Source organism: Canis lupus, chromosome 1 (genome assembly GCF_003254725.2).
Source record: "Canis lupus dingo isolate Sandy chromosome 1, ASM325472v2, whole genome shotgun sequence".
NCBI classification, from domain to species: domain Eukaryota; kingdom Metazoa; phylum Chordata; class Mammalia; order Carnivora; family Canidae; genus Canis; species Canis lupus.
Window position 1 is genome coordinate 116,318,803 of NC_064243.1, and position 17,717 is coordinate 116,336,519.

General features: G+C 37.8%; 2 protein-coding genes across 11 annotated transcripts in view; one reads left to right on the forward strand and one right to left on the reverse strand.

Moving 5' to 3' along the window:
• Window positions 1-17,717, reverse strand: part of ZNF260 (zinc finger protein 260) — an 88,672-nt gene that overhangs the window by 55,575 nt on the left and 15,380 nt on the right. For 4 of the 7 annotated variants that reach the window (XM_049110205.1, XM_035703886.2, XM_035703884.2 and 1 more), the window contains 3 exons: window positions 7,672-7,797; window positions 5,161-5,255; window positions 4,101-4,227 (listed from right to left, as the gene is read on the reverse strand). In XM_049110205.1, the coding sequence (XP_048966162.1) occupies window positions 4,101-4,227; window positions 5,161-5,255; window positions 7,672-7,797 (348 nt within the window). Of the gene's footprint in view, window positions 1-4,100; window positions 4,228-5,160; window positions 5,256-7,671; window positions 7,818-17,717 lie in introns of all 7 variants that reach the window. The other 3 variants (XM_025421639.3, XM_049110188.1, XM_049110195.1) reach the window with 2 other exon arrangements.
• The window catches only part of ZNF382 (zinc finger protein 382), a 118,316-nt gene that overhangs the window by 33,629 nt on the left and 66,970 nt on the right, over window positions 1-17,717 (forward strand). For all 4 annotated transcript variants that reach the window (XR_007410707.1, XR_007410704.1, XR_007410706.1 and 1 more), the window contains exon 5: window positions 489-632. The gene's annotated coding sequence lies outside the window, so the exon portion shown is untranslated. The remainder of the gene's footprint in view (window positions 1-488; window positions 633-17,717) is intronic.

A 17,717-nucleotide genomic window follows, 5' to 3' on the forward strand; every position in this document is an offset into this window, starting at 1 on the left:
ATGAATGCCAGTATCAGTAAATAAAAAAGCACTTCTACCTAGAAATGATAAAACTGTCTACCAAATGTAGAAATATAATTGAAATTACAAAAATTTCAGAAAACAATCACATTGAAAACAGCTGACCCTTGAAACTGGGGATAGGGTGCCGATACCCTGCACAATCAAAAATCTTCATATAACTTTTGACTCCCCCCAAAACTATTTATAGCCTACTATTGACTGGAAGCCTTTCCAATAACAAATAGTTGATTAACATATATTTTACATGTTATACATATTATGTACTATATTCATACAATAAACTAAAAAAAGAAGATGTTAAGAACTTAAGAAAAAATACAGTATTGTACTACCTGCATCAAAAAATTCATGTGTAAGTTGACCCACACAGTTCAAACCTGTGTTGTTGAAGGGTCAGTTGTAAAAAATTAAAGTAAGTAATGTATACTTTTTTTTAAAGATTTATTTTTATTTATTTATGATAGACATATATATAGAGAGAGAGAGGCAGAGACACAGACAGAGGGAGAAGCATGCTCCATGCTGGGAACCCGACGCGGGACTCGATCCCGGGACTCCAGGATCACGCCCCAGGCCAAAGGCAGGCGCGAAACCGCTGAGCCACCCAGGTATTCCAGTAATGTATACTTTTTAAGATGGCTATGCTAATGAATTTGAAAATGTTGACAAATGGTGAGTTATTTTCTAGGTAAATAGATATTAAAAACCCCAAAAGCCATAACAATTGAAAAAGAGCAATTTGCTAGACAGATAAAACTGTTAGAGACTCACCTCCCATGAAACAGAAAATCATAAGCATGCCTGTTGCTCAGGTGTGGTAATAAAACATGTAATGAGCTAAAGCTCCTAAAACAAAGATCCAAGCCATGATCTGCTGTAGGGAAGGGAGAAGATATGCCCTTGACTGTTGTGACAGTAAGCAAGAAATCTGAATATATACACACTACTACAGTGTGAGGGTGGAAGGCATGGAGACATGATTTAACTGTTGCATTATTCGTAGAGGACACACAAATCACCTGAAGGAGCTAATGAGACCACCATTTTGATAATACAAAAATCAAAGGAAGGGGAAAAAAACTTTATGTACTAAAATGCTAAGTAAATAAGTAAAAATAATACCTAGTATTGATTTTTAAAACTACAACAGAAACCGTAAAACTTAGAAGACTTAAAAGAGCAGAAGAATACACTCTTCATCAATTCAAGTGTCTGATCTGGAATAGGGAAAATATAGAGTGAGCCTGGGAAATTCTCAACAAGCAAGAATAAGTTTAAAGATTAAAGAATGGAGGGATCCCTGGGTGGCGCAGCGGTTTGGCGCCTGCCTTTGGCCCAGGGCGCGATCCTGGAGACCTGGGATCGAATCCCACGTCGGGCTCTCGGTGCATGGAGCCTGCTTCTCTCTCTGCCTGTGTCTCTGCCTCTCTCTCTCTCTCTCTGTGACTATCATAAATAAATTAAAAAAAAAAAAAAAAAAGATTAAAGAATGGAGTCAGAGGTATGCAAAAATCACCATAAGAAATTTCTTGATATCCATACAACCGGGCATCAAGAATCCACACTGGTGAGCCTAAGTAAACTGAACCAATGAAAATTAATCCATCATGAGACATAAACAAGAAAAAGTCAGAAAATTTCAGATGCACCATTTTAAGTCACTAGTTATAATTGGATGAAGAACATAAATACCCTTGCTAGTAACAGAACATGTGGGCAACTAATAAATACAGAAGGAATGACAGCTTTAGAAAGCATTGATATAAATGTTCTCTGTGTGTGTGTGTGTGTGTGTGTGTGTCTCATGAATAAATAAAATCTTTATTTTTTATTTTATTTTTTTTAAAGAAGATTTATTTGTTTGTTTGTTTATTTATTTATTTATTTATTTATTTATTTATTTATTTATTTATTTATGATAGACATAGGAAAAGAGAGAGGCAGAGACACAGGAGGAGAAGCAGGCTCCATGCTGGGAGCCCAACGTGGCACTCCCTCCATTCCAGGACTCCAGGATCGCGCCTTGGGCTGAAGGCAGGCACTAAACCGCTGAGCCACTCAGGGATCCCCAATAAAATCTTTAAAAAAAAAAAAGTGGGATCCCTGGGTGGCTCAGCAGTTTGGCGCCTGCCTTCAGCCCAGGGTGTAATCCTGGAGTCCCGGGATCAAGTCCCACATTGGGCTCCCTGCGTGGAGCCTGCTTCTCCCTCTGCCTGTGTCTCTGCCTCTCTCTCTCTCTCTCTCTCTCTGTGTCTATCATGAATAAATAAATGAAATCTTTTTAAAAAATGATATAAATGAAGATTTTTAATTGTAGAAATCATTAGGTAAATTGATAATAAGGAACTACATATTTATAGGATGACAAGGTAAGACCATGGAGATTTTCTTTTTTTTTTAAATTTTAAGTAGGCTCCCACAGGGCTTGAACTCAAAACCCTGAGATCAAATTCTGAGCTAAGATCAAAAGCAGGATGCTTACCCAACTAAGCCACTCAAGTGCCCCTCACAGAGATTTCTTTCTTACTATACTGTGTGAACTCGCTGTTTCTCCATTATTCTTTATTCTTTTTGTTTTACCCTTCCTTATAGCACTTATCACTATATATGATACATTTTCTAATTATTTGTTTTCCTGTTTATGATACGTCTCACTAGTGCATCAATTACATAACAGCAAGATCTGTACCATTTTTTTCTCACCATAGGGCTACCACCATATTTATCTCAGTGTGGACAGTGATTAAATGTTGAGTATATAAATGACCATAGTTTTTTGTCAAGATAACTTATAAATCTGAATACAAAACATCGTGGAAAAAATGTTGGTTGCATTGGGGAAGATCTTAATTGGCTTCCACAGGTGTTGGGCTTTCTCCCACAGGGCTTTAAAGGGAGTTTCCCAAAAACATCATAGGAACCCACCTCCCAGACAAGCCTGGGCTTTTTTACTCTGGTGATGGCTTTTCCTCTTACCAGCCCTCACTCACCTGGCCCTCTGTTTTTGTCATATCCCTCACAACCCTCCAGAACAACTTCCCTTCCTCCAATTAGGTGATCACAAATGGCTTAAAAATGGAACAACCTGCTTACAACAAAGAAATATAAGGTTTAAAAAATAACTATAATTATAAAAACACTTAAGAGAATTGGTTTTTAATAAATGAAGTTGAAATGATACTGATAGATTTCAGAGAAGAGAAATGTGAGATTGAAAGACCATTCACCTTAGAATGACCACAGAATTACAAAGTATGAAGAGTCCTTTATTGAAACACATTCCAATTCTTTGTCTTGTGAGGCAATTTACTGTACTACTTAACAACATCAGCTTTTGTGTCAGACTACTTTGGGTAGAAAATCTCCTTTTGACACGAATTAGATGTGTAATCCAAGAGAAGTTGCCTAACTACTCTTTGTCTTAGCAAAATAATATAACTAGTATTCAAGTTAAAGGGTTACTTAAGAATTAAAAGATTCAGTATATTAAAAGTGCTTAGAACAGGGCCTGGTACATGGCAAGAACTATGTGATCTGACAGAAAAACAGGTAGCTTTCTAAATCATTAAAAGATCCTTGCTGGAATACTGTTAAATGCAAAGTTCTTTAACCACAAAACGGGTATAGGACAGTACATGTGAGGCCATGAACATGAATTCTGTTCACCCATCTAACATAAATTATGCAGATTCTTTTAATAATCATAATAAATCAGGACAGAGTTTCTTAGCTATTCTTCAAAAAGGTGGTTTAGAAAATAACAAAACATTTATAGCAATTTTGACTTCAATCACAATATGCTGTATCTGTTCTACAATTCAAATTAAATTCCCTAGTATCACAGAAAGTAGAAATATGAAGGTCCTAAGAAGGTACAAACATCATAAAGAATGATGAAAGTGTTTAAGTGTTTAATGGAGGTGTCATCTCCTACACAATGTTCAACCCATGCCTCTGGAAACAGGAAGAAGAAATGTACCTATTTTCTTAAAAGATAGCCTTGGGTTTACTAAAAAGCAACTGATATTGATATTCAATAGAGCATATTTTAAATTCTATTAAGCAGATAAATTTACCCAGTGAGACCAAGTTGCTATAGTTCTCCATCATCACATCCCAATATAAGTCCCTCTGAGCTGAATCCAGATACTCCCATTCCTCTTGAGAGAAGCTGATGACCACATCCCTGAATGTCACCAATTCCTGAAACAACAAACCATATATAGGTGAAATTGAAGGAAATATTTTTGAGAAAAAAAGAAAACAATTGTATTATGGCAAGTAAACTAAACAGTAACCAAAGTAGGCCATGGGTGGAAGGTTATGGTATGGAAAGTAGGAAATAAGTGCTCTGAAACAGAACTATACTTAATCCATTTGATTCAGAGAAATCTTGAATACTATAGGATTTTTAAATTAGGTAAGCATGTCTGGAAATAAAAAGTTTACAAATTTAAAAAAATGTATTCATGCACATTGCACACATACTACATGCCTGTTGCATGAGTTAATAAAAGTGAGTTGAAATATCTTAGAAAATGAGATGTGAACACTACTTTATAATTTCTTGCAGACCCAAGTTCAATACTATGTTAAGTAATTATTTAACATGACCTGATCAGAACTTTTACCTCTAATGACAGACTATTTAATAAGTACTTTTTAGTGGCTATAGAGTAGTCTATTTGGTGAAAAAATACCGGCTTAATTTTATTTAGACATTTACACTGGATAAGGTCTTCTCCAATTCTGAAACTCTACAATCCTCTATTTATCTATGACAGAGACCAGTCAAGATTAAATCCAGTCTACTGGAAACTCACATCTCTTCAGGAGAAGTACAGTTTGCCCATATGTAATCAAATGGATATATCTTTTTCTTTATCCAAGAAGTATGGTAAATGCCTGCATCTAGGGATTCCATTTCTACTCTATAGCTGCTATTGACAAAAAACTGAACAAGTAAGACCGCTGAACATCTTCTGGAGAATAGACCGGCACATAGGAGTTTTACTGTTATGCACAGTTCCAACTCCCACTAGAAAGTGAAAACTTGAGAATGTGGGGCAGGCTCTATTTGGTAGGAAGGTTCAGAAAAAGGAAATGTTCACAAAGGAGACAGATCCAGCAACTTACATGGTCCATGCTTAGAACTGTAAAGAATCGGCCAGGGAATTCCATTTCTGCCATGACAGCCTGAGGAACTCTGATGACATGCTCCCCCGTCAAAACTGGTGAAAATTATATATAAAAATATATAGCAAATGAAAAAACATTTGTTCAGGCAAATCTAAAACTTACTGCAAGCTGAGAGATTGCAGTATCTGAACCAAACACTCCCTTGTTCATCCCATCTTAGTGAGACAAATACTCCATTCCATATTGGTACAGTCAAGAACTCAGGCTTCCTCACTACTAGTTAGATGGCTATCTTTCTGGGAGAAGCAATAGATCAACATTGCTCATCAGGAAAATGCAGCTAAGGGACAGAGATTTTCTTCTGTCTAGCAGCCACACACAAAATGCAATATGTACCTTGGGCGTGGCACTGGAGAGAATACTGGGGATGAAATGGATGAAAGTGTTCAAGGAAGGTACATATTTCCAGTTATAAAGTCAGTCAAGGAGATGTTAACGTCCAGGATAGTAATTATACTTAATGATACTGTGTTACATGTTTGAAAGTGGCTAAAATGGTATATCTTAAAAGTTGTCATCAGAAGAAAAAAGGTTCTCAGGGTGATGGATGTTCACTGAATTTACTTTGGTAATCATTTTGCAGTATATACCTATGTTAAATCATATTGTACACCTAAAACTAATAGGTTATATGCCAATTATATCTCAATAAAGCTAAAAGAAATAAAGAATAGTGGTTAAGGCAACTAAAAGGCAAATATATAAGCCAGTAGTATTGTATTTTGTGTTTGCTGTTCCTCCTTTTTTGCAATGTCTTTAAAGACCTCATAAAATGTAATTAGAAACATATTTAAAGGGCACATGATATATAAAGTTATAATCTGGGACTAACCATATTAGAAAAGAAGATTGGAGCAATTACAGGAGCAAAATATTTCCATACTATAAATAAATAAAATCTTTAAAAATAAATAAAAATTAAAAAAAAATAAAAGTTGATCAACAACCTAAGTATAAGACCTAAAAATATAAAACTCCTATAAGAAACTATAGGAATAGGGGATCCCTGGGTGGCTCAGCAGTTTAGCGCCTGCCTTTGGCCCAGGGCGCGATCCTGGAGTCCCGGGATCGAGTCCCATGTCGGGCTCCTGGCATGGAGCCTGCTTCTCCCTCTGCCTGTGTCTCTGCCTCTCTCTCTCTGTGTCTATCATAAATAAGTAAATAAATAAATCTTTAAAAAATAAACTGAATTAAAAAAAAAAAAACTATAGGAATAATCCTCATGACCTAAATTGCTATGCAGTGAAGGTTTGACTCACCAGGTTTGAAATGTTTAAGCCCTGCCCATTCCAAACAGAAGTGTAGATCCTTAACCAGCTCCTGGTAGATTACCTCTAGTCCCTGGAATATCTGGCATTTAATGATTTTAATCTTTATCTTGCACTGGAAACAAACATAACTGAATATAACACTTTTCTGACTTCTGTGGGTCCTTCTAGCAAATCACTGAACCTGAGAATGGCCTTAAGATCTCCGAATAAAGTTGGCTTTATTTCAAACAGTTCATCATAAATACAGATCTTTAATTCAAATCTACAGGATAAGTGCTAGTGACCAAATGGTATAATGAATAGTAAATAAAAAAGGAATGAAATGGTATACTACAAAAAAAATCAATGGAACAAAGAGTAAGTCATTGATTAGGGATAGAAAGCAAAGAAGATACAGTATAAATAGAAAACAAGTAGAAAAATGGTAGAAGAGCAAGTCCTCAGTAATTACATTAAATGCAAATCGATTAGACTCTTCAACTAAAAGAGATTGAAAGAATGAAAATATGATACAAATGTACTTAAACTTTTATATCTAAAGATACAAAAAGATAAAATCTTTTTATAAGATAAGAAACCTCTCATATGTTGATAAAGGTCAGCCTATCAAGAAGATAAGACTCGGAAGATATATCCTTAAAGCCCCAAAACAAATGACATGATTGAGGAAAGAAAGGTTGTTTTGTTTTTTAAGATTTATTTATTTATTGGGGCACCTGAATGGCTCAGTCAGTTAAGTGTCTGACTCTTGATTTTGGCTCAGGTCATGATCTTCAGGTCATGAAACTGAGCCCTGCCTCAGGCCCCTGCACTCAGATTCCACTGTCATCCCCCACCCCCACCCCACCTGTATTTGCATGCATATGTTCTCTCTCTAAAGAAAAAGAATTCCATTTGTAACAGTCCAAAAGAATAAAATATTTAACAAAAATGCAAACTGTGTACCTTAAAAAATACAAAATGTGGGACCCAAGAAATTCAGAAAATGTCCCCCACCCCTGGCCCCTAGATGAGTAACAACTGTGGCCTCTAGCCCAAGTCAATTCCAAGAAAAACCGCACAGCATGCCCTTAATGGGAAGTTCCATATCGGGATGAGGAAACAAGGGCTTGAGAAACCCCCCAACCCTTACTGGAAATCCCCTAGACCAGCCTATAAAAATCCAGCTGTAACCCACCTCTGGGTCCAAGTTCCTGCTCCGCTGTGATGGGTATACTTGGACCAAGCTCGAGCTTGCTAAGCTTGAGCACCCTCGTGTGCTTACATTGGTGTCGGCTCAATGGTGGTTTCTCGGATTCACAATCTTGGGGACAAGACAAAACACTAGTGAAAGAACTTAAGTTGAAAGTTATCCCAGGTTTATGAACTGGACTACTAGACCATAAGATCGCAATATTCCTCAAAACAATCTACATATTAAATGCAACCCGTCAGAGTCCCAGCTGGCTTCTTTGTAGAAACTGACATGCTTTTAAATTCGTATGAAACTGCAAGAGATTCGGAATAACCAAAAGTCTGGAAAATAAATTATTAAGACTAGCATTTCCCAGTCCAAAAGTTACAAATCTACAATAATCAAACCAATTGAACATTGCCGTATTAGATATATTGATAAACAGAATGGAACTGAACAGAAATTAAACCCACATATCTCTAGTCAATTGACTTTTTAAAGATTTATTTATTTACTTTTGAGGGAGTGGGGGTAGGGCCAGAGGGACAGGCAGAGCAGGAATCTAAAGCAGACTCCCACTTGAGTGGGGATCTCCATGCCACAGGGCTGGACGGTGAGATCATGACCTGAGCCAAAATCAGGGTCAGATGCCTAACTGACTCAGCTACCCTAGGCACTGCAACTGATTTTTTTTTTTAAGATTTTATCTATTTATTAATGAGAAAGACAGAGGGAGAGAGGTAGAGACCCACGCAGAGGAGAAACAGGCTCCGTGCAGGGAGCCCAATGCAGGACTTGATCCGGGAACTCCAGGATCCCGCCCCGACCGAAAGACAGACACCCAACCGCTGAGCCACCCGGGCATCCCACTGCAACTGATTTCTTTCTTTTTTTCTTTTTTAAAGATTTATTTATTTATTTATTCATGAGAAACACAGAGAGAGAGAGAGAGAGAGGCAGAGACACAGGCAGAGGGAGAAGCAGGCTCCATGCAAGGAGCCCGACGTGGGACTCGATCCCGGGTCTCCAGGATCACACCCTTGGCTGCCGGTGGCGCTAAACCGCTGCGCCACCGGGGCTGCCCCTGCAACTGATTTCTGACAAGAGTTGCAAAAACCTTTCAATGGGTAAAGGACAGTCTTTTCAACAAAGAGTGCTAGGAAGGGGCGCCTAGGTGGCTCAGTTGGTTATGTGTCTGCCTTCAGCTCAGGTCATGATTGCAGGGCCCTGGGACTGAGCCCTGAATAGGGCTCCTTGCTCAGGAGGGAGCCTGCTTTCTCCCTCTCCCTCTGCCTGCTGCTCCCCCTGCTTGTCCTGTCAAATAAATAAAATTTTTAAAAAATGAAAAAAAAATGGTGCTAGGAAAACTGGATATCCACATACAAAAGAATGAAAATAGACCCTTTCCTTACAATATATACAATATATATACATAAATGAACTAAAAATTGATCAACAGGGACGCCTGGGTGGCTCAGCGGTTGACTATCTTTGGCTCAGGGTGTGATCCTGGAGTCCTGGGGATCGAGTCCCACATCGGGCTTCCTGCAAGGAGCCTGCTTCTCCCTCTGCCTGTGTCTCTGCCTCTGTGTGTGTGTTGTGTGTCTCTCATGAATAAATAAATTTAAAAGAAAATCGATCAACAACCTAAGTATAAGACCTAAAAATATAAAATTCATATAAGAAACTATAGGAATAATCATCATGACCTTAAATTCGGCAGTGGGTGCTTAAGACACCAAAGCAGAAAAGAAAAAAATGGACAGATTAAGCTTCATAAAAATTGAAATCTTCTGTGTATCAAAGAAAATTACTGGAAAAACTAAAAAGACAATCTACAGGATAGAAAGTATTTGTAAATGATACACTCGATAAGGGTTTAATAGCCACATTATATAAAGACTCCTACAACTCAAGAACAAAAAAGCTGGCAAAAGATTTCAGTAGACATTTCTCAGAAGATATACAAATGTTATAAGCACATGGAAAAAAATTCTAAAAGTCTTGATCAGGGAGGGAAATAAGTATCAGAACCACAATGAGAAAGTGAAAGCAGCAAGATGTCAGACTTGGAAGCTCCAGGCCCTTCAGAATCAAAGAATAAAACTAAAAACTAAAAATTACATTCTAGAACTGGCTAAAATTTTAAAAAAATTTTTAAGATTTTATTCATTTATTCATGAGAGATACAGAGAGAGGCAGAGGAAGAAACAGGCTCCACGCAAGGAGCCTGATGTGGGACTCGATCCCGGGACTCCAGGATCACACCCTAGGCTGAAGGCAGGTGCCAAACCGCTGAGCCACCCAGGGATCCCTAAAATATTTTCATACAGATTTTAGAAATCTTAGACCTATGGCAACAAGGAAATGCTCAATCAAGTAAAAACCACAGTGAAAACAGTAGGAAATCTTTGTGAGGCTTTTACTTCCCCTTACCCTAGTGCTGGCACAATTTGGAAGAATTGTTCTATTTCATAGTTCCCTCCTTTCGGCTGGAAGTAGTAACACACCTCATTTGTAATATTCCAATTGGTCTTTGGGCTGCTCAATGGACTTTTCTCTCTTTTACCTGAGTTGGAGTTCAGACAGGTAATGATGGCATAGCTCAGATGTTTTGCTGTAAAGAGCCACAGAATTTTGTGGCAGTCACCATGGTTCACAAAATCTGCAGGGGGACTACAGACCTATGGATGCCTGGGGCAGGAGATTACAGGGAAAAAAACACAATAGAACCTGTAAGGCCCACAGAAGATGTGGTGAGATTTCTTTTTTTTATTAAAAGATTTTATTTATTCATGAGAGACACAAAGAGGCAGAGACATAGGCAGAAGAAGAAGCAGGCTCCCTCCAGGGAGCCTGATGTGGGACTTGATCTGAGGACTCTGAGATCATGACCTGAGTCAAAGGCAGATGCGTAGCCACTGAGCCATTCAGGTGCCCTGTGGTGAGATTTTTTTTTTAGAAATTAAGACATTATTCTTTTTAAAAATTTGAGAGAGAGTGAGCATGGGCAGGGGAGGAGGAGGCAGACAGACAGAGGGAGAGAGAAACTTTAGCAGACTTCTCCACTGAGCACAGAGCCAAATGCGGGGCTCAATCCCAGGACCTGGAGATTACCACCTAAACCGAAACCAAGTTGGACGCCTAACCAATTGCACCACCCAGGCATCCATAGAAATTAAGCAAGTGGTGTATAAGGAACACCGAGCAAAAAGCACATATGCAGGCACAGGCATAGTATATACCTAGCAAAAAAAAAAAAAACGAAGACCATGTGTTTTCATCCTGGGCTGATTCAAGGCTCAGAACATGCCCTACTAATAAATGAAGGTTTATACCACCAGTCTGCAAAGACTGGGAGAGGTGGCTGTTCTATCAAATTCCCAGTTTTCAACAAAATTCATAAAGAATGCAAAGAAACAGGAAAACATGGTCCAATCAATAGAACAAAATAAATCTCCTGAAGAAATCAACATTAGCATCACTAGACAACGAGTCTAAAATGCATGTCTTAAATATGCTCAAAGTACTAAAGGAAAATAGACAAGGAGTAAAGGAAATTAGAAAAAAGGCATGAACAAAATGAGAATATCCCCAAAGAAACAAATTAAAAAACAAGAACCAAAGAAATTCTGGACCTGATAAATTCAGTAACTGAATTTTAAAATTCTATAAAGGGGTTCCAGAGATGACTTTAAAAGGATGATGAACAAGTCAGCACACTTGAAAACAGCTTGTTGGAAATTATCAAGTCTGAGAAGTGAAAAGAAAAAAATGATTAAAAGCCAATGAAGCATAAGGGACTTATAGGACAACATCAAGCAGATTAATACCTGCAATATGGAAGTCACAAAAGGAAAAAGAAACAGTATGATTATTTGAAGAAATAATACCAGTAACTTCCCAGATGTGAGGAACAACAAGGATTTACAGATCCAAGAAGCTCAATGAACCATAAACCCCAAGAGACCCACACAAAATACATTAACATCAATATGTTGAAAGACAAAGAATGTTTAAAAAGCAAGAGAAAAAGACACTCATCATGTATGAGGGATCCTCCATAAGATTATCAAATTTTGCAGTAGAAACTCTGAAGTCTAGAAGGCAGTGGGATGATATATTTAAAATGCTAAAAGAGGAGCACCAGTTGGCTCAATTTGTAGAATATCTTGATCTTGGGGTTGTGAGTTCAAGCTCCACACTGGGCATAGACATAGACATAGACAAAAAAAAAAAAAAAAGAGCACCTGGGTGGCTCAGTTAATTAAAGTTTTTTACTCCATCTCAGTTCAGGTCTGGATCCTACTTAAAAAAAAAAAAAAATCAGGGGTGTCTGGGTAGTTCAGTTAGTTAAGCATCTGCCTTCCATTTGGGTCATGATCCCAGGGTCCTGGAATCAAGCCTTATGTTGTGTTCCCTGCTCAGTGGGGAGTCTGCTTCTCTCTCTGCCTTTCACCTCACTTGTGCTGTCAGTTAAAACCTTTTTTTTTAAAGATTTTATTTATTTATTTATGACAGACACACAGAGAGAGAGGCAGAGACATAGGCAGAGGGAGAAGCAGGCTCCACGTGGGGAGCCGGTGTGGGACTTGATCCCGGGTCTCCAGGATCACACCCTAGGCTGAAGGCAGGCGCTAAACCTGCTGAGCCACCCAGGGATCCCCAAATAAAATCTTTTAAAAAAATTAAAATGCTAAAAGAAACTGTCAACTGAAAAATTTATATGTGGCAAAACTGTTCTTCAAAAACTGAGGGAGAAATTAAGACTTTTCCCAGATAAAGAAAAACTGAGGGAGTTCATTATCACTAGACATTCTGTACAAGAAATGCCAAAGGGAGACTTTCAGGCTGAAATGAAAAGAAGCTAGACAGTAACTCAAGCTATATGGAAATATAAAGAAAAACAGCAGAGGAAAGTACATGAAGAAAATATAAAAGCCAGTATATTTGTAATTTTGGTTTCTGACTCCACTTTTTGTTTTCTACAGAATATAAATGATACATGAGTAAAAAAGTTATATATTTACAATATGTACACAATACATAAAAATATAATTCATGACTTCATTAATCTAAAGTGGAACTGAAAAGGAGTAGAGGTCTTGTATGTGATCAAAGTTGATGTCAATTTAAAATAGATTTTTATTGTATGTTCTTCCCATGGTAACCACAACCAAGATATCTATAAAACATAAAGGAAAATAAGAGGGAGTCAAAAAGTATCACTATGAGTACAGAGATTCACAGTTTAGGAAGGTGAGAAAGTTCTGGAGATGTGTGATGATGGTTGCATAACAATGTAAGTGTACTTGGTGCCACTGAATTGTAACCTTAAAAATTATTAATATGATAAACTTACTTAAATATATTTTGCAGGGTAAAATACTACAGTGAGATACAACTTTATACCTACTAGGATATCTACAAAGAAAAGGTCAGATATAAGTGTTGGGAGGATGTGGATAAATCAGAACCCTCATACACTGTTGATTGGAATTAAAAGTAGTGTGGTCACTTTGGAAAATAGTCTGGCAGTTTTTAAAAATGTTCGAAATAGAGTTACCATATGACAGCAATTCAACTGGTAGGCATAGAGAAAAGAGAAACAAAAATGTACATCTACACAAAAACTTGAACACAATATTCTTCACAGAATTGTTCATAATCATCAAAAGGTGGAAAACACCCAGATGTCCTTAATAGCATGAATAGATAAATATGGTATATCTGGGAATCCCTGGGTGCCTCAGTGGTTACGCGCCTGCCTTTGGCCCAGGGCGTAATCCTGAAGTCCCAGGATCGAGTCCCGCGTCGGGCTCCCGGCATGGAACCTGCTTCTCCCTCTGCCTGTGTCTCTGCCTCTCTCTCTATGTCTATCATAAATAAATAAATCTTAAAAAAAAATATGGTATATCTGTACAGTCGAATGTTATTTGGCCATGAAAAGGAGGGAAGCACTGATTGATATTTCATAACATGCATGAACCTTGAAAACATTTTAAGTGAAAGACCTCGGACACAAAAGACAACATATTAGATGATTCCATTTATACGAAAAGTCTAGAAAAGGAAAACTAGAGACCGAAACTAAATTGGTGTTTTCTGAGGGCTGAGATGTGAAGTAGAAAATACAGGGGTAAGGAAATACAGGGGTGATGAAATGTTCTAATTTTGGTCATGGTGATATGTGCACATATCTGATTATACTAAAGAATACAGTAGTATACTTTGAATGGGTGAACTGTATGGCATGTCAATTACACATCAATAAAGCGGTTATAAAAAAAAAAAAAGGCAGCAGGGGAAAAAAGTCGATTGGTGGTTCATTGACAGGAAAAGCAGACTCCAAAGAAGCCAGGTCTAGGAGAGATAAAGGAGACTATTAGATTAGATGTGGCTTACAGCCACTAAAATGACTTGAGTTGACACCACTTTTTTCTGTCCTTCTGCTTTCAAACACCTCTTGCTGAACTCACACACGAAGTATACTCAACAAGAGGGACAAACATCAGGGAACAGAGCTCTCCAATAATGGATTCAGAGCAGAGAACATCTGCATTGATAGAGGGAAGAGACAATGTAGCAAAAAGGTTTCTAGCCAGTCCACCATTTGGTTGATATAGATTGGATGTGGGATTATGACAGTCATACATACCCTAGGGAGATGATCTTCCCCACCCCCCCATCCACACCTTCTAGAGCTCATCCACACTAGACCCTCCTGCCTGGCTACCATGGTCAGAAAGTAGAAAATAGAACTAACAAAGCCTACTAGCAAGCCTCTACACTGATACCTGTACTTAGACCTACCCACACAGAGTTTTCGACTCATTGTTGTAAATACTGCTAAAAGAGGTGTGATCAATCTTTAAGCATGATAATGGATTTGTATTTTTTCTTCTTAATTTTATTAATGTGTTTTATATACTTTGAAGCTATATACTTTTGTCAAAACAAAATATTTTACTCTAAAATTAATCTCTTTATTATGAAATATGCTCCTTTATCATTTGTAATACTCTGCTTTACTTTTTTTTTTTAAGATTTATTTCTTTATTCATGACAGACACACAGAGAAAGGCAGAGATCTAGGCAGAGGGAGAAGCAGGCTCTCTGCAGGGAGCCTGATGCCGGGCTGGATCCCAGGATCCTAGGATCAAGACCTGAGCCAAAGGCAGATGCTCAACCACTGCCCCAATACTCTGGTTTCAAATGTACTTTATTTTTTTTATTTTATTTTATTTTATTTTATTTTATTTTAATTTTATTTTATTTTTAAAGATTTATCCATTTATTCATTCATGATAGACATAGAGAGAGAGAGAGAGAGAGAGGCAGAGACACAGGAGGAGGGAGAAGCAGGCTCCATGCCGGGAGCCTGACGGGGAACTCGATCCAGGGACTCCAGGATCGCACCCGGGGCCAAAAGCAGGCGCCAAACCGCTGAGCCACCCAGGGATCCCCTCAAATGTACTTTAGAGATACCAATATAGCTTTTATCAACTTTCTCATAGTATTAGTGTACAATATCTCTTTGCATTTTTAAAACTTCAATATATCAGGGTCCTTTTATTTAAAATATGTCTCTCGGGATCCCTGGGTGGCGCAGCGGTTTGGCGCCTGCCTTTGGCCCAGGGCGCGATCCTGGAGACCCGGGATCGAATCCCACATTGGGCTCCCGGTGCATGGAGCCTGCTTCTCCCTCTGCCTGTGTCTCTGCCTCTCTCTCTCTCTCTCTATGTGACTATCATAAATAAATAAAATTTAAAAAAAAAATTAAATAAAAAAAATAAAAATAAAAATAAAATATGTCTCTCATTGTAAACAGCAATGGCTTTTTTTTTTTTTTTTTTTTTTTTAATTCCAAGCTCACACTGTCTTTAGTTTGGAGTGTTTAATCCTTTTACCTTTAAAGTACTTTTTACAGGATTTAATAATCCTGTTACCCTTTTGGTTTTCTACCTGTCCCATCTGTACTTAGTACTCTCTTCCTCTTTTCTCAACTTTTTTGGGATTAATCATATTTATTATCCCATTCTACTCCTCTTTTAAAATTTCTGTTATACATCCTCATATAATTCTTTTAGTGGTTACTTACACTGAAGCATGTAGTCTCAATCAGAATAAAATTCCCCCAAATAAGTGAAAATTGATGGAGGAGGGAGAGAGTCTTACTGCTTTTGTTTTTTTTTTTTTTTTTTTTTTTAAGATTTTATTTATTTATTCATGAGAGACAGAGAGAGCGAGAGACAGAGAGAGACAGACTCCCCTGCAGGGAGCCTGACATGGGACTCGATCCTGGGACTCCAGGATCACGCCCTGGGCCAAAGGCAGGCACTAAACAGCTGAGCCACCCAGGGATCCCCTCTTACTGCTTTTATGTATAAAGACAAATATACACAAAGCACATATTTCTTTATGTGTACATCTGTGGTTCTAAATTGTCACAGCAGGGTACTCAGGGGAAAAAAAAGTCTCAAAATGTTTCCTCTGAAGGACTGTAAGGAAAAAATGTCTAGAAACGTGCTAGAGAAAGAATTAGCAAACTATAGCCCAAAGACCAACATATCTGGCTGTTTTTGTAAATAGTTTTATCCAAATATAGTGCACATATTCACTTGGACATGATCTATAGCTGTTGAGTGCTACAACTGCAGAGCTAACTAGTTATGATAGAATGTATAATCCATAAAACCTAAAATAGTTAAATATCTACCCATTTACAAATAAAGCTTCTTGACCCTTGCCCTAAGAGTTTATTTGTACTTTTTTTTTTTTACTTGTTACAACTGTACAAAAGTAAGGTTACTGGTGTTGAATGTGAACTATTCAACCACTTCTGGTAACTATTTGACAGGATCTATGAAAGCAGTATATACATTTTGACTTAGCACTTCCACTCTTGTATATATGCCGAGTAGAAACAATCATTTGTGTCCATCAAAACACAGAATTATTTTCGCTGCATCTTCCAACACTATCCTAAAACTGTTAACACAAATGTCTATCGAAAGAAATAGGGCAGAGGCCTATTTCTGGCTCAGTCAGTAGAGCATGTGACTCTTGATCTTGGGGTCATTGATTTCAAGCCCCACATTGGTCATAGAAATTAAAAAAAAAAAAAAAAAAGAACAGGGCAAAATATAATGGAATTTATTCTAATTACAGAATATTACCTAATAATAAAATAGCATAAACAGATAATTCTCATAAATGTGAGATTGAGCAAAAGAATCCAGATAAGAATGTACATTATATATTGGGCAGCCCCGGTGGTGCAGCGGTTTAGCGCCACCTGCAGCCCAGGGTGTGATCCTGGAGACCCCGGATAGAGTCCCACGTTGGGCTCCCTGAATGGAGCCTGCTTCTCCCTCTGCCTGTGTCTCTGCCTCTTTCTCTCTGTGCCTCTCATGAATAAATAAAAATCTTTAAAAAAAAAGTACATTATATAAAATAACATTTATATGAACTCTTATATGAATCTACTAATTAAAACTAACCTATCATAATAGTGGTAAGAACAGTAGTTAACTTTGTTGAGGGTAGGGGCAAGTTGGTAATTACTGGAAGGAAACAGAAGAGAACACCCTGCTGTGTTAAAAATATGCTTTATCTTATGTATGTGATGGTTAAATGGGTATAAATATATACATGTTAAAAACAAATATCTTTTGCATAGTGTATATTAATGTTTCAATTAGGAAAAAATGTAAAACATGTAACGATAAGGTGGCAGAGGTGACTTTTGAATCCATATTCTTTTTTTTTTTTTTTAAGATTTTATTTGCAAAAGAGCATGCATATGAGTGAACAGGGCAGAGGGAAAGGGAGAAGCAGACTCCCCCCGCCGCCACTGAGCAGGGAGCCCAACTTGTGGCTTGATTCCAGGACCCTGGGATCATGACCTGAGCCAAAGGCAGACACTTAACCGACTGAGCTACCCAGGTGCCACAGAATCCATATTCTTACTAAAAAGCAAGTTGTAACTCTGGTTATTGCTTGTGCAGTTCAGAATTATTTCATTATGGAGTGAAATCTGAGTATAA